The 23,819-nt window shown below is 42.5% G+C and overlaps 1 protein-coding gene across 2 annotated transcripts in view; it reads right to left on the bottom strand.

The window, feature by feature from the left end:
• Me3 (malic enzyme 3) overlaps window positions 1-23,819 on the bottom strand; it is a 197,163-nt gene that overhangs the window by 80,575 nt on the left and 92,769 nt on the right. For both annotated transcript variants that reach the window (XM_031387286.1, XM_031387287.1), the window contains exon 4: window positions 21,145-21,294. In XM_031387286.1, coding sequence (XP_031243146.1) covers window positions 21,145-21,294 — 150 coding nt within the window. The remainder of the gene's footprint in view (window positions 1-21,144; window positions 21,295-23,819) is intronic.

Genomic DNA, 23,819 nt, shown 5'->3' with positions numbered 1-23,819 from the left:
TATTTATTTATTTTATGTGTATGAGTACACTGTAGTTGTAAAGATGGCTGTGAGCCATCATGTGGCTGCTGGGAATTGAACTCAGGACGGGCCCACTCACTCCAGCCCCGCTTGCTCCGGTCTCACTTGCTCTGGCGTAATACACTGTAGCTGTCTTCAGACACACCAGAAGAGTGTCCGATCTCGTTATGGGTAGTTGTGAGCCACCATATGATTGCTGGGATCCGAACTCAGGACTTTTGGAAGAGCAGTCAGTGCTCTTACCCACTGAGCCATCTCACCAGCCGTGGTTCTCAACCTTCTTAATGCTGAGGCCCTTTAATACAGTTCCTTGTGTTGTGGTGACCTCCAACCATACAATTATTTTTGTTGGTCCTAAGTGCTTGCTGCACAAGCATGACTACCTGAAGTAGATCCCCAGTACTAACTTCTGTAGAAGCTGGCATGCCCATGCACATCTGTAGTCCCAGTGCAGAGACAAGCAGCTCCTGAAGCTTTTCCTACCAGCTGTGTGACCAAAATGCTGAGCTTCAGGTCCAGTGAAGGAGGAGACTGTCTTAAAAAATAAGGTAAAGAAGAACTGAGGAAGACATCTGACATCAACATTTGGCATCTACATACACCCAAATACATACATAAACACACACACACAAAATGCATGGACACATACACGCAGGCACACACACAGGTACATGTGCATGCAAACTCACAAACAAACATGCATAAACGCATGCACAAACACATGCATGCATCTAAGCACTCTCTTATTCTCTTATACACACACATATACATGCACATACATAGCCACATGTGCATGCAAACACACACATACACATATTCAAACACACATGCATGCACACACAAACATTCGTACACTGGTGCATGCATGCAGGCCCATGTGCATATACACAAACACATAAGCACATACACAAACACACACACATGCACGAATACAGACACACACGTGCACACAAACATACACCACCCCACACACGCTCACACCTAATTGAAGAACAACAAAAAGGAGTCAGAGAGAGTACAGAAAAGCAGGCGAGACACCACTCTGCCTCCTGTATCTTGTTGATGTCTAGATTACAGCCTTCTTTTGACAGAACGAAAAAAAAAACGTAAGAAGTTTGGTTTTTTGTTTTGTTTTTATTCATTTTTGGCCTTCCTTGATTTTGAAAATGTAATATATTGCTCTAACCTCCTTGTTGATTATGAGATGGATTTGGCAGCAGAAATTTGCTGAGCTGAATTCCTTGGGTTGGGGAGGAATGTCTCCATGCAAGTTCTTTGAATAAGAAGGATCTGAGGAGGTAGAGAAGGTATGCAAACTGAACAAGCACAGGTTTCCTTAAAAAGCCTGAACACAGAGGGAAGCCAGTAAAGACTGACCTGCATGTCTCTCACACCACGTGCCTCCTCTGTGGTCAGGAGGGAGGGAAAGCCACACAGATGGCAGACACTGTAGCCCACATAGAAAATGACCGTGGAATCTGCCAGTGCCAACTCTGCTGCTCACAGATGATTCCAATTAAACCAGAGAAAGTTAATGTAGTTTCAGCCATTACTTGAAACACTAAAATATGCCAAGGAACCCAGAGAGAGTGGGTACAAAAGAGTTTCTTTTTCTATCGCAATATTGACTCTTCCAGAAATAATAATCACTGATCCCAGACCCCCTTTATTCTGAGAAGTCACACTTTACACTGTTTGCTTTCTTTCCTGGCTATGAACGTGGCAAAGGCTCACACATGCCTCCACTTTATAAAATAAACTCCTTGCACCTCCTTCCAGGCTGCTGGTTAATCTGAGTCTCTGGGAAGCAAGGTTTTTGGAACAAATTCTAAGTCAAACTTATGGTATCTGAAGCAAGTACTCATCAACCCTTGAATCCGACTTTACTGTCCTCCTGACTCAGATGCAGCCAGTGAGTCATTTGTTTACAAGTCTGTGCAAGATGGAGGAAACACCGTCCTCTCCGCTTGCTTTTCCAAAACAAGCTGAAGAAGTACTCACACATACCTTTCCCCACTCAGTCATAAATCCGCAGCTTCTAGGCACTCACCAGCCTGTGGAGACACCCTGAAACAGCAGGCCTCCATGCAAAGGCTATAAAAGCCCAAATCCATTTCATGCTAGAATTTATGAGACAATTGTAAAGGTAGGCATTGGAGGCTTATCTTGAAGCAGTTTGTAAGCGGAAGTCCCTACCCTCTTTCATTTATCATACAAGCATTTCTGGGGCTGTCACTGCAAATTAGTTATGAAATCTGGAATTTAATAAGAGAGAATCTAGTTTCAAGAGGACAAAAGTTCACAAGGAATACAAACACTTGAATCCTAAAGACCTTACTCACCAGAAGCAAATGTGAGAGACAGCAAAGCACCTGGAACTATTGTCTCAAGAACTCCACTCATCTGATGGGCTTAATCAGGAAGGACATATCTGACCCAATTTGTTGCTTTGACCAAGTTTAGCCTTGAAACTATAAATATCATTAAAGGAGGAAATCCCAGAACACTCAGATCAGACAGGCCAATGCCTTTTTAGCAAAATAGTAGTAGTCCTTACCCATTGACAGCTATTTTTAAATGTAAATGGAGTAAATTTGTTTTTTTTTTTTTTTTTTTTTTTTTTGGTTTTTTTCGAGACAGGGTTTCTCTGTATAACTCAGAAATCCGCCTGCCTCTGCCTCCCAAGTGCTGGGATTAAAGGCGTGCGCCACCCCCGCCCGGCTATGGAGTAAATTTGTTAACCAAAAATTATAGAATTGCTGAGTGGATAAGAATAAAGAAATTAGGTACATACTTCCTACAAGAGACTCACTGTACTTTTAAGGAAACAAGCTAAAAGTGAGAGAATATTAAAAAAATTCCATGTAAATGAAAATCAAAAAGGGGTGGTGTTTATATTTACATCAGAAAAAGTAGACTATAAGTTAAAATTATGTAAAAGAGCTAAAGGAGATTATTATATGATGAGAAAGGGATCAATTAATCAAGAAGGCCTAATGATTAACACCCCCAAATTAGATTAATGAATAAATTCAATTAGGTCAAAGAATACAAAAACAATTATAAAATCAGTAATGTTTCTATAAATAACAATGAACCATGTAGAAAAAGAAATTAGGAAGAGTCCTATTTGAAACAGTGTTTCAGCTGGGTGTTTGGTGCTTACCTGCACTCCAGAGTTGGGAAGTGGAGGCAGGGGAATCAAGAGTTTGAAGCTTAAACTACACAGGGGATGCAGGGTAGCCTGGCCACACAACACAGCAGGATTAAATGAAATGAAACAAATAACAACCTTGGATTAAATGGTAACCAAGCAGAGAAAGGATAAATATAAAGAAATTTGGTGTGACACAAATAATCTGAATAAACGGCATAGTCACTTAATTTTCCATAAGTAAAGTTATTTGTATAATTCTTATTTCATATAAACTAGCCTACAGGAGTCTCCCCATCATGGGTTACCATCCGTGGAAGAATGTTGGGACCAGGGTTACACAACAGTGAACCTGTTCTAAACTATGCATGAACAAGCTAATGTTCATAAACTTACTTTTTTTTTTTCTGTTAAGAGTATCTTAGGTCTACACAGCTAAATTTCAGACTTATCACTGGAAAATATCAAATGTCATTCTAATTTTCATCTGCTTAGGAAGCTGCTATGAAAAACTCACATTATTATGTTAGGAGACATAGCAGGCCTACTCGTTTGTTTCTTTAGGCTTGTTTAATTTACAAATTATTTCAATAATTATTTCCTAAACCCTCTATGGAAACACTTGAGATACTCATTTCAGTGAGTGGAACAGACAGAAATCTCATTCTCAAAGAAACTACATTCATTTACCCTCCCATTCAATTTCATCATAATAGGCATTAAAGAAAGAAAAAAAATGCAAAGATGAACACAGAGAGCTTTCTGCGTGCAGGGCAGAGAGAGACAGCGCTATATGTAATGAGCTACTGGGTTATGATATAGTGGTTTCTACAGCAGAAAATTATCAGAGGGCACTATGCACAGACTCAGAACAGACATCTAAGCAGGCATTCTGCAAAGGAGCTGGGACGATGGATGCTGAGATGCTGGTGAGAAGTGGATTTCAAAGTAAGCAGAGACTTATCTGGAAAAGGAGAAGAGAGGGCATTGGACATAGAAAACTTCTGTGGGTTTTCATCCGTTAATAAGATATATGGTAGAAGGGAAGATTAAAAGAAAATACAACATGCTAGCCAGGGTTGCTGATTTGGAGGGGGGACAAAGAACTTGTTATTGATCACCTAGTAATCAAACCCTGCTTTTGTTTTGCTTTTAAACTTAGGCTTAAATAGAAAATAGCCATGATCTTCCCTAAGTCTCCCCACGAGGTGACAGCAGTGGAGTGGGCTCCTACTTGGGTCAGCTCTCTAATGCTTTGTGCTATCCCCTAACAGTGTTTATAGTGTACACTCCACAAGCAGCAGGATGGGCTGGGACTCATTTTAGAATAGAGACTCTTGGGCTCTTCTTCTGATACAATGGATCAGGATTTTGAAAGAGGAGACTGGAGTGTGTAATTTTCTATAAGTTGCTTCTTAGCAGATTTTAACACAGGCTTGGATCATTTACTCTCAGGAACCTTGCTGGTTTGATTATACAAATTTGTTATTTGCTCACCCTCATTATTCTATACAGACTCCTTTCTGTTTTTCTTCTACAATTACTTGAATTTAAACTCTTCACACTTTTTTGATTAGAGAAATTGTCCCTCCTCCTCACTCCGGGACACCCCCACATCTATCCTTATTGAATCTGACGAGGGTCATTCCAGTTCCATCTATTCTTCCAGTAAGTAAAAAGATCACCATGACAACTTCACATCTATGCTCTCTGCTTGGCTGCACATGAGAGGCACTGATTGGCTCACCCGGGGTCCATCCTGTATTGGGAGACAAGGGCAATTTCTTGAAGCTCATTTGTGATGAGCATTGGACATTGTTACTAGCCCTTCAAAACCAAAGGTTCAGGGCACGTGGGTCATGATCTCATTCCACTCCAGCTGTTTATTTCTTTCCAATTGATAGACCTAGATTTGAGGACCACATTATTTTGCAAACAATGAATAAAGTCTATTCATTAATTATCCTTGTAACATAAAAACTCTTTGTGATTACTGTAATGTCCTTTTCCTAGTGCTTAAACATCACTAAATTGAGGAAACACTTAGAAAGTTTACTGTGTCCTGTGGAAATATTCTTGCTAAAATTTCTTAAATGAATCAAGCCAAAGTTTACATTAATGGTAAGCCAATTTAAGACTGCATTATTCAAAGTTAGTTATAGCTCTTTGTATTTAAAGAGGCATTGATGACAATAACTTGCACCTCCATGCTTCTATCAGAAGAAGAAGATTCCACATACCTTCCATCTACTCATCCCTCTTTCCTGTGGAGGAGGAGAGGCTGGTACTTAAGGTTAGCAAACAAATATGGCTGCCCTCTGTTGGAACTCTAGGATCCATTTATAGAAATAGCTCTAAGTGGCAAATAGAAAGCTATAAATCCTAGGTCTGGTCTCAGTTCTCTACTTTTATTAATTGTTCAGCTTTGAGAGGGGTCACTTACCCTCTTTAAGTCTCTATTTCTTGTCTTTACCATATGGTAGAATTAAATGGATGAATACAGTTTCTATGAGAATAAGGTTTTGTTTGTTCCACTCACTGAAATGAATACCTCAAGTGTTTACATAGAGGGTTTAGTAAATAGTTATTTAAGTAATTTATTAATTAAACAAGCCTAAAGAAACAAACGAATGGGCCTGCTATGTCTCCTAACACAATATTGTGAAATTAATAATGTGAAAGTGTTAAAGTGTGTGTATACATATACATACATACATACATACATACATACATACATATATATACACACATATATATATATATATGTATATATGTATGTATACACATATATGATGTTTAAAATTCATAGATAGTATCTGGCTCTGTCCAGCGGAGGGGAGAAACCATTTTAGAATGAGAGGTGGGCGTCTGTGGTGTAGGCTGTTGGCCGGAAGCCATGTTGATGTCCATGGGCCAGCTGTTGCTGTCAGTTCAGGTGGCCTGCTCTGCTACCTCTTAGGGCCATGTTTGGATCTATGGTCTTACTGCAGCCAAGGACTATATTGATGTCTGTGGCCTGTAGCCTGTGTTGCCACCTTGCCACCAAAGACCATGTGAGTGTCCATGGATCATGTTACTTGGTAGGTAGGGTTTATATCAGGTGCTGTCACCTAAGGCCATGTTGATGTCTATGGATCAAGATGCTTCCACGGGCTTTGTCTGGGTCTGTTGCCCTATTGCATGGCTTCCGGCCAACAGGAGTTGTGTTCAAGGTGTGGAGGCCCATAAACCATGGTCCTGCTGACTGTGAAGAACACGGAGGCTACTTTGGTTTTGATCTGCAGATACATAGTTGAGGAGGGACGTGGAAAGTTTCTGTGACAACCCACCCTCTGCCCTACTCAAACCCCAGAGTTACAGACTAGAAGGAAGCCACCAGAGAGAACTCTTTTCTTTCTTTTTTTTTTTTTAAAGATTTATTTATTTATTATATGTAAGTACACTGTAGCTGTCTTCAGACGCACCAGAAGAGGGCGTCAGATCTCATTACAGGTGGTTGTGAGCCACCATGTGGTTGCTGGGATTTGAACTCATGACCTTCTGAAGAGGAGTCGGTGCTCTTCCCCACTGAGCCATCTCACCAGCCCCAGAGAGAACTCTTAAGGAGTGTGATAGCATGCTGAGGTCCAGCTCTCTACAACCGATGTCTTCTGGAAGGAGTGCAGGAGGGGAAGGACTCAGCTCTATTCAAGGGGCAGGCCACGGGAGTTTGACCATGCACCAGTGAGCGTATAGATTAACACAAACTCGACTTTAAAATTAGATATATATTCTTATTTTTACTTTTACTCTTTTTTTTTTTTGGAGGGGGAAGAGGTCAGAAGGGCTGGGGGTGGACACAGAAGTACTGAGAAATGAGTGTAATTGGGGTGCATGATATGAAAATCCCAGAGAATCAATAAAAAAATGTTATGTTAAAAGAACAATATGTCTTTACACAGAATAAATATGACTTGCACCAATGGTAATCAGAGCATCACTGACTCTCTGAGCGAGCCTTGGTTTAAGCTGATTGATTTATAGATCTGTGGTCTTGCCATTGTATCCTATGCAGGGATGTGAAGCCATAGAAATGCAGAGCTCAGGGGCTTGTAAGAGCTAATCAATTCCAATCTGTTCATAGGCAGGGTCCTACCTATTGCTTGCTTCCTGGAGAGATCTGAGTCTCCTATTAGCCCTTTAGGAGGCTAATTCCACACCCTCTCTTGGATCTCCCTCCCCCAGAGGGAAGTTATTTGACTATGTTTGGAATGGGCTGCAGGGGGCACATAGGTAAGGTTTATGTTGGCTGAAGGTGGATCTTAAAATGTAAAGCCTGTTAAATATTCTGATCCCAGTTCAGTGTGGCATCAGAGGGCCCATGAAGTACTTATAGCATTCTTGCTATGTGCCTGAAAGGCCCTTTCTGTGCAGGCGTGAAGACCCCTGGGCTTTCTTTCTGAGGCTGTATAACCAACCACCTTAACTTGACACTGTAATTCAGAGCTCTACCCTACCCTGTCTCACTGTAAGGGACAGCAGCCTACAATGCACACACATGGACTCCTGTAGATACTTGTTCTAGGAGTGTGTTTGCTTTGCTGTTGTTAGGGACAGAGGGAGCTGACCATATCTTTAAGAACACACCTGATTCAGAAACTGCATTTTAGCAATCTAGAATCACCCGGAAGGGAATCACAATGAGGAATTGTCTTGATTAAGTTGGCCCATGAGGGATTTTCTTAAATGAGTTAATTGAGCTGGAAAGACTCATCCCGAATGGGGTTAGGCTCTGGGCTAAATGAAGAAGAGACATGCTAAGTACTAGCATGCATCCATCTTTGCTCTGGATGCAGTCAGTAGGATTAACTGCTTCAAGCTCCTGCCACTGTGATGGCTCTGCAGTGAGAGATTATAATTGTGAGCTGTGGTCTTTCTCTCTTAGTTGTTTTTGGCACTGTATTTTGTCATAGCAACACAAGAGGAAATAAGGACACATACCATGTTATAGTTAGCTTCATCTGTCCACTTAACACAAACCCAGGGTCATCTGGGAAAAGAGAAACTCCAACTGAAGAATTACCTCTGTCAGACTGGCCTGTGGCCATGGTGACTATGTGGCATTAGAGTGACCAATTAGAGTGACCAGTCCACACGTGGTGTGCCATCCCTAGGGAGATGGGCTTGGGCTGCATCAGAAAGCTGGATGAGCAAGGCAGTAAACAGCACTCCTCCACGACCTCTGCTTCTGTTCCTGTCTTAGTTCTCTTGAGGAACTGTGATTGTAAGACCTGAAGTTAACCTGTAAGCCCCACATACCCAGGGCCCAGGTCAGTTCTTGGAAAATAACAAAGCCTCGTGGGAAAATATGTGGCTATATGGTCTGTCCTTATAAGCCCTGCTTTTGTATATCTTGAGGTCAGTTAGCTGGGAAATCCAGGGAGTGGTCCTGGTCAAAGCCCATCCTGGTCCGTATTTAATTAAAAGCTTGCTTCAAATATGGCTCAAATGGTGGAACTGCTTTGTATTTTTTTTTCTTTTTGGAAATCTCAGGATTAACATGACCTGGAAATGTAAGTTGAAACAAACCATTTCCTCTCCAAGTTGCTTTTGTTCACACTTCTATCACAGCAACTACGATAAGGCAAATTATGGCATTCCATAGGAAATATTGTGGGATCCAAATGAGTGAAGTGCTTAGGAGAGTGCCTGGATGCTCTCTAGAAAGAGTAAGAGCTCCTGCCACCTGTCAGAGGGAATCCCAGCATCCCTTCAGGAAGGGAATTGTTTTCAACTGGAGAACAGGGACCTTAGATTTCACTAGCCGAGAAGAGGTTATTTACTTTGTATAATAAGAAGCCCAGAGGTATATCCCTCTGGGATTTATTTGTTTGCTGTAGACTAGACTGTCCATGTTTTTACCTTGCCACCCCTGGCATTACAGTCTTGATGGTGGAGCTGCATTCGTCAGGGCTGTGAAACAACTGTTGCTGTCATTTCAAATGTCTAAGATAGTTGTGGGGATGTCTAGAAACATCTAGAGACTCTTCTGAAGTGAAAAAAAAATCCCCTAAATCTTCTGGCAGATCTCTTACATCTTTTTGGACCGGAATTGGGTCAGTATCTATATCTAAGTTGAATCACTGGCAAGGGGCTTGACTAGACTATTACGATAACCTGAGAATAATTAAGAACCATTGCTTGTCCTTCCTATATTCAATCACCAAACCCAGACACTATTGTGGATGCCAGCAAGTGCTAGCTGACAGGAGCCCAATAGAGTCTCTTGAGAGGCTCTGACAGTACCTGACTAATACAGAACTAGAGGCTCACAGCTATCTATTGGACTGAGCACAGGATCCCAGTGAAGGAGTTAGAGAAAGGACCCAAGGAGCTAAAGGGGTTTGCAGTCCCTTAGGAGGAACAACAATATGAACTAACCAGTACCCTCAGAGCTCCCAGGGACTAAACCACCAACCAAAGAGTGCACATGGTGAGATTCATGGCCCCAGCAGCATATGAAGCAAAGGATGGCCTAGTTGGTCATCAATGGGAGTAGAGACCCTTGGTCCTGTGAAGGCTCTATGCCCCAGTGTAGGGGAATGCCAGGGCCAGGAAGCAGGAGAGGGTGGGTTAGTGAGCAGGGGAGGAGGGAGGGAAATAGATTTTTTTTTTTCTGGAGGGGAAACTGGGAAAGGGGATATCATTTGAAATGTAAGTAAAAGAATATCTAATACAAATAAATTAAAAAAAAAGAACCATTGCTTGGTTCTGGAAGGGCCAAGGCACCTTTAATGCTTTCAACAATTTGGAGGATGAAAGACAAATGGGAAACTTGGTGATGTTAAGAAGGAAGACAAGGCAGCCAGCAAAGCCCTTTGTGCATAGCTGCTTCTGGCCACATGCCTTGCATGGACAGATTTACCTCCTTGAAACTCATCCATTATATCTGTGTATGCCATGACCTATGTTGGACCATCTCCCCAAAGTACACCAAAATCCTTTCTAGGCTTAGATCTAGAAACAATAGTACATAGACTTCCTTACTGTTATGTACTATCTCAATACTAGTGTCTAGTAAACTAGATAATCCAAACCACACATTACTTATTGGTTTATATGGCCTTAGGATTATTCTTAGCTGGGCTGTAAAATCTTTAAGAACACAGACCAGGAATCATCCATGAACAAACATCCGTACTTCATTTGGAACTTTATGTGTTTATGGTGACTGACCATAAAGAAGATGATGCTTAGTCAATGATTGTTGAATTTCACCAGGAGAGTCCTCTCTCTCCCTCTCTCTTTCTCTCCCCTTCCCTTTTCCTCCCTCCCTCCCTCCCTCTCTCTCCCCCCTGTCTGTCCCTTTCTTTCTCTCTCTCCCCCTTCCTCCCTCTCTCTCTTTCTTCTTTCCTCTCCTCTCTTAACTCCTCTTTTCTTCCATTCTCTCTTCTTCTTTCCCTCTCTCTTTCCTACCTCTCCCTGGGCTTTTTGGGAGGTTTGGACCCCAGTATTTCCTTTTATTTTTCTAGTTTAGCAATTTTTCTACTTGCTCATCTTCAGGACCCTTTTGCACAGTGCTGGCGATACCACATCTAGGCCTACTCTAGTTGGCTTTTCTGTTACCATGATCAAAAGCAACCTTAGAGGAGTAGTGCTGCCTGGTTTTATGTCAGCTTGCCACCAGCTAGAGTCATTTGGGAAGAGGTAATGCCATTTGAGAAGACACTCCCATTAGAAGGGCCTCTGAGCAAGATGATGATTGATGTGGAGGGCCCAGATTACTGTGGGTGGTGCCACTCCTGAGCTGGTGGTCCTGGGTTCTATAAGAAACCAGGCTGACCATGCTACCAGGAATAAGCAAGAAAGCAGTATTTCTCTCCAGCATCTGCTTCAGGTCCTGCCTCTAGGTTCCTGCCCTGACTTTCCTCAGTGATGGAGTAACACTCAGTGATTGAGAGTTATAAGATTAAATACATTTTTTCATCCCCAAATTGCTTTTGGTCAGTTTTTTAAATTACAGCAATAGAAAGCAAAGTAAGACAAGGAGAAACAGTTTATTTTATAGTCCCTCACTGTAGGAAGACAGGGCAGGAACTCGAGCAGGGACCAAAGTAGAAACCATGGAGAGAAGCTGCTTCATGGCTTGTTTCTAGTCTCTTGTTCATCTAGTTTTCTCATATAGCCAGGCCCACATGCTTAGGGATGGTACTGCCCACAGTGGACAGGTCCCCAACATCAGTTAACAATCAAGAAAATGCCCCACAGATATTGCTCATGGCAATTTGATTGAGACAGTTCTTCAACTGAGGTTCAAATGTGTTAGCTGACAACCAAGATTAGTCATTGCAGGTCTTGGGTTTTGTTTTTGTCTCTAGAACATGAGACTTACCCTTCTCGATCCTCTCCTTCCACTTCGAACATTACCTACCCTTCCTAACTTCTGTTCCTTACTGGCTTAAGAAGTTTGATTTTGAGGGAGGGCTTCACTGTGTGTAGTCCAGGCTGGGCTAGATCTCACTGTCTTCCTATCTCAGCCTGCAGATTATTAGCACTATCCATATGGAATGAGATACCTACTGCCTTCCCATTTTTTATTAGGATGTGTTGACCTCAAAAATGAGTTTCATAGCATTTCTTCTTTTTGTATTCTCTGGAAAGATTCAAGTAAAATTGTTATTATTTCCTTAGTCATGCAGAAAAATCTAATGGTAAGCTCACAGGGGGCCGCAATTACTTTGGGAGATTATTTTTCATTATGGATTAAATTACTACATATAAGACTATCGTGATTTTAATTTTTGATCTTGAACTAGCTGGGATAGTATATTGTACTCACTGTGTAGTGTCCATTTCCCATAAATTCTCATATTGATTGGTCTAGAGATGCTTTCACAATTGCCTTGCTGTTTTTGAAATCTGCACAACTGTCCTCTCGTTCATTCATAATAAAGCTAATAGCATTTTCTCTAACCTTTCCAAAAAAAAATGATAGCCTAAGAGTCTCTAAGAAACACAATCAGAAAGTTTTCAATGTTACCCAGCAAGACATGGGGATTTCCAGATATCTGTATAGGTATAAATAATAATAATAATAATAATAATAATAATAATAATAATAATGTGATGATGATGATGATGATGATGATGATGATGATGATGATGATGATGGCTTTGGGGGCAGGCTCAGTGACTGATGCTCTTTATGGCAAGGCAACAACATTTGCTTTTCTTAAAAAAGTATTATGCCAGTAATTGGTTAGTCTTCCTCTATCCTAGAACCTTCCAGAGAGTTTGTACTCCTTAAGACTCCATTTGGACTAAATTTAATGTGAGTCAAAACAGCCTTTCACACTTTTCAGGTCAGTGGCAGATCAAGGTTGCTCGAAGACAGGTCTGCTCAACTCTTGCTTGTATGTACGCATTTCCTGGTTAGACGGAGGAAATTTGCTCCACAATGACTCTTTGATCACCATGGCTAGGATTGTCAGAGACAAAGGAGGAAAAGGACAGAGCCAGTAGAAGAGAAACAGAATCAGTTTGTTTAAATGGTTAGGGAAATTTGCCTTTGGTTAAAGGAAGTCAAGCTCAGAACACCCTGTTCTACTTTATAAAGGTCATCTGTCTCCATCTTAAGTAAAGAGAGTATAATCTTTGTGTATACATGGGACTGCTCAGTGATGCCCAGCTCTCCTCCCAGCCAGCTATACTCAAACTCACATGTGCCTAAGAAGTGCCTTTCATTCCGTCCACAGAGCAAACAGCTCCTTTGGAGGTGAAAGTGCTAGGCAGGTCACATGCAAGTAAGCATGTGGCCACCATTAACAATGTAAATCCTGAAATCTCTAAAAACAGTAAGACAATTCTCTCCATAATTGAAAGCCATGCCATTTAGACACTTGGTAAATGTTCCCTGCCCCTCCAAACTGTTTCAGCAACGTGAGAGTGAAGAACTATTTAAAGCACTCCCTGTGGCTTTTGTGTTAAATAATAGCTGAATAATATCCTTTCGAGGGGCTCCTCTTGTCTTATATCCATTCCAGCAGGGATTTCCAAGGCACAGTACCAAACCATTTTTAACAACCCTGACTGCCCAGCTGGCTTGTCTGGAAAAGTGCCCACTTGTGAATCAGAGCAAAACCGACACATCTGCAGATAAGCCCGCGAGCCTTTTCTTGTCAGAAAATGAAAAGAATGTGTTTTTCTCTACCTTTTCATTTCTATCTTAAATACCAGAAACCTTAGTGGTAACTTTATAGTTCTGCTGTACAAATCGGAGATTGGCAGGGTCAGAATTAACACTTTAAATTCCTGACTGTATAGATGAAGAAATTCAGGTCCAAGAAGTGGTGGGAGACTTACAGAAGGTCACATGGTTGGTGACAGGCACTGAGATCGGGCTCACAGCTCTTTCTCCCAGTGTGCAGTGGGGGCCTGGAAGTAACTACTTCCACATCATTCAAACGATCTCTAATTCATTTTGGGGTAAGCTGCCTGTCTTTCACCTCCCTTAGCCCAGTGGCTCCAGCAGCAGCAGCATCTCTGGACCTTGTTAGGTATGGACATTTTCTAGCCCCTTCCCAGACATGTGGAATGTGTGTCTGAACAAGTCCTCCAGATAGTTTTCATGCGTGCTAGAGATGGAGACACCTCACTTCAATGTCAGCGCCAGCTAATCTAACAAGGGCATCGGATCTGTGTGATGGCCTTTACAGGTGGGCTCTTTTGATTACTCACAGCAGAAGTTCACTAAAGTTTCCTCCGGAGAAAGAGGCTACATTGTACATCTGTGAACAGGAATTAGTGTGGAAACTGTCATCCACTCAGGCAGCACTAAGGACCAGTCACTGTCTTGGCATCTGCCCTGTTCTCTTTCCGTGGACCCTTCACCCACTGCTCTATTCTGTGTTCCTTTATAGCTAGCCCTAGTCTAAAATCTGAAGCATACCATCCTTTCTGTCTTCATTTACCTTCCAATCTACAAAGCTCTTCCTATATAATTTTTTTCCACATCAGACTCCTGGAAAGAACATTCATTGGTCCAGCTCATCTTTTGACCTAGGCCACACTAGCCATGGGTTCTCAAATGATTCACCTTGAATGTGATATTTGCTACTGTACAATTGCTGACATCCGATGAGGGGGCATCTATGACTATACAAGGTGGGCGATTACATGGGAGAGTCAGAAGAAAGCCAGTGTATCATGGGAGAGAAATGACCCCCTCTGGCCCAGCAACCCTGTGAGTGAGACCTGAGAGAACTTGGCTGTGGAGATCAACAGTTTCTTTTACTGAGGACTCAGTTGGAGATACATTCTGTTATATTGTGACCTTAATCTCCAAGTATACTTCTAGGCTGGGATGACTTACAAAATATGAGACATAGGTTATTGAGTCTCTAAGAGTCTTGGTAGCTCTAGATGGAAGGGATCACCCAGCTTGGTGGCTTGCAGCCATGACTCCTGTTAGAACCATTGGAGGAGAGTTTTTGAAAACTTAGGAGCCTTTTTCTATCTCAGAGATTTTTAAGGAATGCTCCCCAGATATTTTTTTAATGTGTGCCCAGGACTGAGAACTGCTGCCCAGATATATGCTTCTTAATTTCACAGGTGGGAAAAATTAATCTCAGATATATAGTATGGACTATGGCTTACTTCAAGATCTCATTGCTAACTTGATTATAGAGTTTCATTAATTAGATCATACATTTCTAGACCTGGAAGACGTTATAGTAGCCACGTAGGCTAACTCTGCCACTCTTATCCAATAGGAATTAGTAAATTGACTTGCTTTAAGGTATGTTGCCTGGAAGGGACCGTAGGTGAAGAACCCAGACCTAATGGCTCCTAATCCAAGGCCCAAGCCAAGAAGACCAAAGAAGAAGCCAAAGAGACTCGGGGGCAGCTCCCACTGTTCTTCAGGGATTTATTCCAGCAGTGGAGCTGAAATGGCTTGGCACAGGAGTCTGGGTGGAATAGGCTATGGAACAGTCTTGGCAAAAGGAATTGGAACTTTTAACACCCTGGGGATAGAGATGAGGTGGGTCTGATGATGTTAACCCTTGTTTTCTGCCTGCCTTCTTCTGGTTGTGCTAGGTGTGAGTGTGAGTGTGTGTGTGTGTGTGTGTCAAAACTGACAACTGGGTTTAAACCCAGACTTCGATATGCTCAAAGGCTGTGTCCTGGGTATGGGGGTCCTCATTTCCTGGAATACATTTGCTGTTGTTTTCCATACTGAGTTTGTTCAGGATATTGGCACCCGATTCTTAAGTTTGGCTAGAAATGAACTCCAGTGCACACTTAGAAGGCAGAAACATATGATTTGTGTCCCAGAGGTTTTCTTTGTGTTGTGTGAGAGGATAAAATTGTTCCAGTGCAAGAAAACGAGGCTCATTAGACATATTGAGGAGGAGGCAGGAAACTTCAAGGTGAGGGAAACTCAGCCATAGCTTTTTATGGGGACTGGAGTGAGGAAGGAGACATGGAAAATAATGCCTCTTTACATTAATGGGAAACTTTATCATCAATAAAGCATTTAGCCCTCCTGACCTCCATAATAGGCCTCATGAGGGGCAGTTCTGTAATGCAGGCTTGGATGTGGGGGAGCAAGGTTCCAGGGATGTCTGGTTATTATTATGGTGTGTGGGGGGGACTGACACTCCTGTGGACTCTTCCCCACTGCTCTGTCCCCAAGAGCGTACTGTCCCCTTCACTGTGGCTCTGTGTGTGTATGCGTGTGTGTATGCGTGTGTGTATGCGTGTGTGTGTGTATGCTTATGTGTGTGTGTATGTGTGTATGTGTGTGTATGCGTGTGTGTATGCGTGTGTGTGTGTATGCGTGTGTGTGTGTATGCTTATGTGTGTGTGTATGTGTGTATGTGTGTGTATGCGTGTGTGTATGCGTGTGTGTGTATGCGTGTGTGTGTATATGCGTGTGTGTATGCATGTGTGTATATGCGTGTATGTGTTTGTATGCTTATGTGTGTGTATGTGTGTATGTGTGTGTATGCATGTGTGTGTATATGCGTGTGTGTGTATGCGTGTGTGTGTATGCGTGTGTGTGTATGTGTGTGTATATGCGTGTGTGTGTATGTGTGTGTGCATGCGTATGTGTGTATGTGTGTGTGCATGCGTGTGTGTGTATGTGTATGCGTGTGTGTATGCGTGTGTGTGTGTGCATGTGTGTATATGCGTGTGTGTGTTTGTATGCTTATGTGTGTGTATGTGTGTATGTGTGTGTATGCGTGTGTGTATGCGTGTGTGTGTATGTGTGTGTGTATGCGTGTGTGTGTGTATGTGTGTGTGTATGCATATGTGTGTGTATGCATATGTGTGTGTATATGCGTGCGTGTGTGTGTGTGTGTGTGTGTGTGTGTGTGTGCCTTTCTTATGCACAGGTCCTTCATGGAAGGGAGTTTATAAGAAGGCAGGTGCTTATCTATTGAGCATCATGTTTACTGCGGCCATAAGAAGCTGGACTGCATGTTCGGAAAAAGCATAGAGAACTGAGTTAGCTGTATGATTGTGGACAGGCTAGTTCCAGTTTCCTTCTCAATAAAATAGCAAGTGCTTTGTGGGAGTTCCTAGCCTAGGGCCTACTCACAGACAGTGTAAGCCTTCAATAAATGATAGCTGTTAATATCCTCTGCGTGTACAGCAGTGGCCCGGGTGCAGAAGCATATCTGTCTGCAGAAAAAGATGGTGGCTTTGTCCAGGGCCAAGGGAGGTTATCTTTTTTTCAAATCCAAATAAATCTTCAGGTGTTTTCCACAGAGCATCCAACTAATCTTTTAAAAAAAAAAACAAAAAACAAAACTCAGCACACCTTTTCCCCCTCTACTCCTTGTAGGTACTCACTAATGAATTATTTAAATGAAATTACAAATGATATAGAACCTGGATCAAACAATGGAGAATGTCAGCACTTCAGAGGATTGAGAAACCCATGTTCTTGAGCAATGTCCTAGTTTAGGATTATCATCACTGTGAAGAAACACCATGACCAAAGCAAGTTGAAGAAGAAAGGTCATTCAGGTTATGCTTCCACATCTAAGGAAGCCAAGACAGGAACTCAAGCAGGGCTGGTACCTGGGGGCAGGTGGAGGGGTGCTGCTTACTGGCTTGCTCCCCATGGCTTTCCAGTTTGTTTTATTATAAAATCTAGGACCATAGCCCAGGGATAGCATCACATAGCTCAGCCCTCCCTTACCACCCAGGGATAGCATCACATACAATGGCTCAGCCCTCCCTTATCAATCACCAGTTAAGTAAATGTCCTTCAGACTTGTCTACAGCTAGGTCTCATAGAGGCATTTTCCCAGTCGAGGCTGCCTTCCCTCTGTTGATTCTTATTTGGGTCAAGTTGACACAGACCTAGTCAGCACACACAGGGTGACTGAGTCAGATAACATATCCTAGGAATGGTGAGCCAGGGAGCTTCCAGCATCTTGTAGGGCCAAGCCCTTTCCTTATGAAATCTTGAAATCTTCACTCAGCATAAGCATTGCTCCTATTTTATACAGAGAAGGCCAAGTTGAGGAAGGGGGGGGGATGTTATGCTAATTTTCAAAATTATCACAACTTGAAATTCAAGGCCAAGATTGCCTAAGTTCAAAGTCTGAGCTCTTTCAACTTCCCATAGTCCAATTCTCTGATAGATTCTCCTTTGAACAAACCTTTCATCAGGCTCCTAGGTCTTTTCTGATAGTCTAGGCAGTGGTCTTCACCCTCTGTCCTTGAAGACCCCACTCTGAGCAAGAATCCTGCCAAATTTCTTTAGCGAAAGTTTTCTACCTTTGATGCATGATCACCTTGAAATTTTATTACCACCTCAACTTCTTGCTTATAGTTTCTATCTTCCATTGTTAGAATTGAGTCCTACCGTTTTCCTCAGAGCAAAAATCTTCACAGTGGTCCCTATACCTATGACAATGTCCCCCAACATGCATGAAGTCTGTCTCACTGTCCTAAACAAGGACCATGAGTAACTTTTTCATTAACACCTCTATTCACGCACACAACTTGAGCAGCGCACTGAGACTCAAAGTGCTACGTCCACAGTTGTGTGTGTGCCACCTGGAGTCTAACAGGTTGAGGAAGGTGCAGACAGTGTTGGCAAAGGATAGGAAGCTTGGGAGAAAAGCACAGACCCTAGCACCTTGGCTTCCTCTTGACACCTGCATTTTGGTTTGAAATCTGTCCTGGCATCTACCCAGCTTTCCCTTAGCTTTCACTTTTTCTTAATAACCATTAGTGGGTGCCTCTGTCAGTCAGGTCTACGGAAGCACAGGCAGAGGCTGTAACAGGAGGAAGGAACAAAGGGATGAGGTATAGTTGCTCTGCTGTGAAGAACTACTCAAGACTTTTAGGTACCCTGAGATAATTTGGTATCTCCTTCCAGGCTCGGAGGTGATGTGGAGTCAAGGTGGGCTGGAGGCTCAACTTTAGGGTTACAGCCTCAATTCTAGGGTTTGCTGGACCGAATTAGTTTTGGTAGGGGAGCAGGCACTTCGACAGAGCACTTCTTTGTTAACAGCAACCTGGCTGGCAGGTTTATCATTTCAGAAACCGAGAGAGCCTGGCTCTCTTCCTCTTGGCCCTGGAGCTGTCCTTCCCTCAGATGTTAATCTATAAAGCCACCCTAGGCTGGTGCTTTAGATGAGGCAGAACCCAGTCTCCTTTCTCTTGGGAGCAAGGCAGGCATGAAATTAACACCTGGAAAGAGGCCAAATGGAAACCTAGAGCAACTACTCGGGATGCCACATGTCAAATCACTTAATTGGGTAGTCATCTGAAGAAGGGTTAGTGAAAAACGCACTGTACTAGGTGTGAGGGACTAATCCAAGAAGACAGTTTGGTCTGCCTGAACCTGCCCCATCTCAGTTAGCTGCAGGCCAAGGGCCTGGCTAGAGCCTTCCTCTGGGGAGAGGCTCTGAAATGGAATTTAGTAATCTTCACCTAGACCTTGGGCAGTCAATCATCCTTAGGATTGAAATGGTGCCCTGTCCTGAATGTTCACCATGTGTATCCAGTCTTGAATGCCCACTGTGTGTACCTAATTCTGAACTATGAGGTAGTGTAGTGAGCATGGCAGGTTCCTGCTCACGCTCAGCTCAGAGAACTTTGGTAGAGTCCTAGTTTTGCTATGTGGCCTTGGGTAACTTACTCCTCTGAGCCTCAGCTTCCTCAGCCTGCAGAAGATAACACTACCTACCTCCTGAGGGCACGATGCTGTTTGAATAGGATATATAAAGATTTTTGGATACTATCTGGCCTTAGAGTTTTGGTTTCCCCCACCTTCCAGTTCACCTTTGGCTTTCTTGCTGGTGTTGTTGCCTATCTTTTTTTCCATGCTGTGCCCTCTCTATCTACACCTAGAGGTGACATGGTTCTCTGGGTGGAAGTGGTTTTTCAGGATCCTGTTTCTGCACACCTTGAGCCTTATCTTGCTCCCTCTGCTCTTCCCACCGATGACTCCTGAGTGAGAAACAGCTCCTCATCAGTTCAATTGCCTTGATCATGTGACAAAGACTCCATTTTGGGGCAGAAATCTTCACTGATTTTTACCCAGACCTTCAAACCTACTTTTACCACCATAAGGAGCTAGATGTCTAACAATAGGTTGTTATGTAGACAAATAAAATAAAAAATTCCACACTTTTTCTTTCACAGCCCAGCACAAATTAACGAAAACTGTCATAGATCCATGTTCTGCATAAAACAGATGATTTTAAAAAGAAAAGTGGATTGTAGGTAGGTATAGTGGAACACTCCTGTGATCCGAGGGGGTGGATGCAAGACAAATAAGAGATTCCAGATAGGTTTGTTACATTGTGAGTTTTCGGCATGCAGAAGGCAGAGGCAGTCAGCTCTCTTTGAGTTTGAGGCCAGCCTGGTTTACAAAGCAAGTGCTGGGATGCCAGAGCTACATAGAGAAACCTTGTCTTGAAAAACCAAGATGAATGAACAAATGAATGAATGAATGAATGAATGAATACATACATACATACTTATATACATACTAAGCCACACTAATGAAAACAAAGCAAGAAATATGATTTATAATTACTCTATAAATGTAAATTATGCATCTGTTTCAGTATACTTCACATTTTTATTGTCTTTCTATGATGTTCTATTAGATATAACACATCTAGATACTTTTTTTTTTTTTTTGGTTTTTCAAGACAGGGTTTCTCTGAGTAGTCCTGGCTGTCCTGGAACTCACTCTGTAGACCAGGCTGGTCTCGAACTCAGAAATCCGCCCGCCTCTGCCTCCCAAATGCTGGGATTAAAGGTGTGTGCCACCACACCCGGCATTAATAACCTGTTTTTTTTTGTTTTTGTTTTTAAAGACTTATTTATTTTATGTACATGAGTACACTGTAGCTGTCTTTATGCACACCAGAAGAGGGCATCGGATCCCATTACAGATGGTTGTGAGCCACCATGTGGTTGCTGGGAATTGAACTCAGGACTTCTGGAAGAGCAGCTGGTGCTCTTAACCACTGAGCCATCTCTCCAGCCCACTTTTATTGTTAATGCAAAACTATGTAGTTACAATGATCAGGCACTTTGCACTGAGATCTATTTTTCTGGCATAAATAAATTTATACATATATATTTTTTCCAGTGCTAAAAATGAAAGCAAAAGCTCCTCTCAAGTCCTTTAGCTTTAGGAGAAAATGGACTACCGTATTCTTTGCCTAATAAAGTGACAATTTATATGGAGTCTAAAGTCAACTCCAATGGGTACATACTGATTTAAAGGCTAACAAGAGAGCAGATTCAATATCCTCTTGCTAATTACTCCCCCAGCTCATTTCTCTGTTGATGGTGTTATTTCATTGATTACGTATAAAATCAAATGTCTCTTGTTGGGCTATTGACCCTAAGGTAGCCTATAAAGGTCCCAAAATGCAAGGACACTGGAAACAATTTCTTTCCCTCTATGGGCTAGCCCCTCCCTGACCCCCATCATAGGTACTCACCGAGGTCGGCGGAAGGTGAGGCCGTAGTGCTGACAGGCCAGCCCCACAGTGGGTGTGTACACAATGGGCATGAACTTCTCCACATCTGAGGTCAGCACCCGGTAGAAGAGCTTCTCATTGCGGTCTTGGAGAGTCATGAGAATGATGTACCTTGCAAAGGAAAAAAGAAGCCAGCTGATTCCAGGAACACTCATGCAGCTGCTTGGCAGACTCTGGAAAATGTCACTGCGCTGAAGAATGAAGACCTTGCTTCAGGGAGAATTTACATTCAGGGATAGCCATCACCTCAACCCACTCCCGGTATAGGGCATTCCATTTCCCTGGCTATTTGTGTGCTTGTCTCTCCAGTTCTACATTCTACTCCCCTCCCCGACAGAGCATTTACCAGTATAACCCAGTCTTTATAGCTGGGGGGCCTTCTTAGACTTTCTCCCAATCACCTGCTGAAATAAGGGTCTCTCAATAGTGTGTGAAAGTCACTATTTGCTCTGTACCACGAACAAGCCCCTGGAGCTCTCAGGGATATGCACTCATCACTTCCTGACCATATAGCATCATTTTAGGCAAGTAAGTGAGGCCCATTGAGTTGGAAAGAATTGAGAAGGTGAACAGTGCAGATTGTAGCTTTTATAATGTCATATTTTAAGCAAACATTTCACTTTGAACTCTCATTCTTGTTGGTACACCTAACAGAAGAAGAGGTTCTGATTGTTTAAAGTTTGGGTGTGCATCGGTTTATTAGTGTAATCTGTTGTGTAACCTCTGGTTTGCTCTTCAAGATAATGTGGCTAGACCTACTGTGAGTAGAGGGGAATGAAAGGGAGACTTTCTGATCTGGTGATAAAATGGCCTTGGGATTAATGTGAATAATATCCCTGGAATATAGTGCTTTAGGGGCAGGGACATGGATGTGGGCAGGGGCATGCTTATTAACTGCTTCTCCAAAGTTATGGGTGGCTTGGAGGAGACAGCAGGTCTCCTCCAGGTGCTAGAGCCTCATGCACTTCTGACTCTGCCCTTCATGGCTGTTGGGGTCTGGGAATCACCACACAAACCACTCACATATCTATCTCAGTCAGAAGCGGGTGGTTAATTGTACATCACACCCCAAGACTGATCGATCAGGGCCATAGACCAGACTCTGGAGCTGGCTGTGACATTGAGTTAAGATCCTATAGGGTTTTTAAGCCTAAAATTCATAAACATCTGTGCCAAGTTATTACACTAACCAGGATTTAGGAATAGGGGATTTCCTTAGGACCATGTCTCTGTTGTACATTTATCCTGTTTCCATTAGTTAGGGTATTCAACCATAGCAGGGGGCTTGCCACAACTACACTCTTGTCTTAACTTGCATACCAGGATGTCAGTTATCCATATAAATGTTTCGTTCTGACAAGCAGGATGTCAGTTCTCAGAGGGGTCTTGGGAATTTAAACTTTACTCGACCCCTACTCAAAATGGAAGTCTTATTCCAAATAGCTTCTTATATTGGTGTAGGTGTCTCCCTTATGTTGGGGCCCATCACAGAGGCAGCTTATAAAGGCAAGAAACCATAAAAACTCATATATAAGTGCAGGAAGTGCTGCTGGGTGATGGGTTTGGGTTAACCATATTGTGGTTAACCATACAAAGCAGTTCTAACTGATTACTATTGTGATTAGTTTCCAAGAACACTAAAGCACAGAACATCTTAGCAACAGCAGTAACAGTATATGAGAAAGTTTTCTCATGATATTAGTAACAGCACAAACTGGCAGGTTATAGAGGTAACAGTTACCTAGGCCTTAACATTTTATATAGGCCTTAAGAATGGCTGTTATTTCCCTAGACCAAGTTCTAGTCATTTAGCTCTATGGATATAGAGAGTCTTTGTCTTCTTCCTATATATCCACTAGAGCCCACAACAAGTCAACACATTTGTTTAACAAACTTACACAGGGCTTACTATGTCCCAGGCAACATTCTAAGCACATCACAAAGATATCATTTAATTCTCATAAAACTCAATGAGTTACATACCATTGGCACAGTCATACAAGTAGGGAACAAAGATGGGCAAAGTAACTTTAGTTATCCAGTGTAGGAAGGTGGGTTTCACTCGGTCTAGAATTAGTCTTATAATAATTAGATGTTGCCACCTCAGAACTATGCCTAGCAGAGACATTAAAATCAAGGATGCTGGAGCCAGCTGTGTTTAGATCTGTGCTGACTCATGGTGTGTACCTGGGTTGTGACTATAGTCATTGGTAATACATAATATTGACTCAAGGACTCTGATGGGGACCCTTTGTGTCTGACTCCCCACTGAGGAGCGCTCAGTGGGAACAGTGCTTTCATTTGCTGCCCATGACCTTCAGCACAGGATCTAGACCTTCCCAAGGAATTCTCTCTCCATTTTCTCCCTCTCCACTGTTCCTCTTACTATTCCTTAACAACCCCCACCACTCCATTTTTGCCTCATCTCCTTTTGCTCAGTGAACTGCCCTCCTCCAACCCTATTCTGTCTGCTGAATTGTTTCACTAAGGCTTCACATACTGACTCATCTCTGACATATCTCAGATGGCCTCCCAAACCTCACCCTTCAAATCTGTTTTCATTTTAATTGTGCATCTGTTGTAACTCTCATCTCTAGGGAGACTGTCATGCTTTTTTTTTTTTTTTTTTTTTTTTT

The sequence above is a fragment of the Mastomys coucha genome, unplaced genomic scaffold, assembly GCF_008632895.1.
Source record: "Mastomys coucha isolate ucsf_1 unplaced genomic scaffold, UCSF_Mcou_1 pScaffold21, whole genome shotgun sequence".
NCBI lineage: Eukaryota > Metazoa > Chordata > Mammalia > Rodentia > Muridae > Mastomys > Mastomys coucha.
This window is presented reverse-complemented; position numbering and strand designations above follow the sequence as displayed.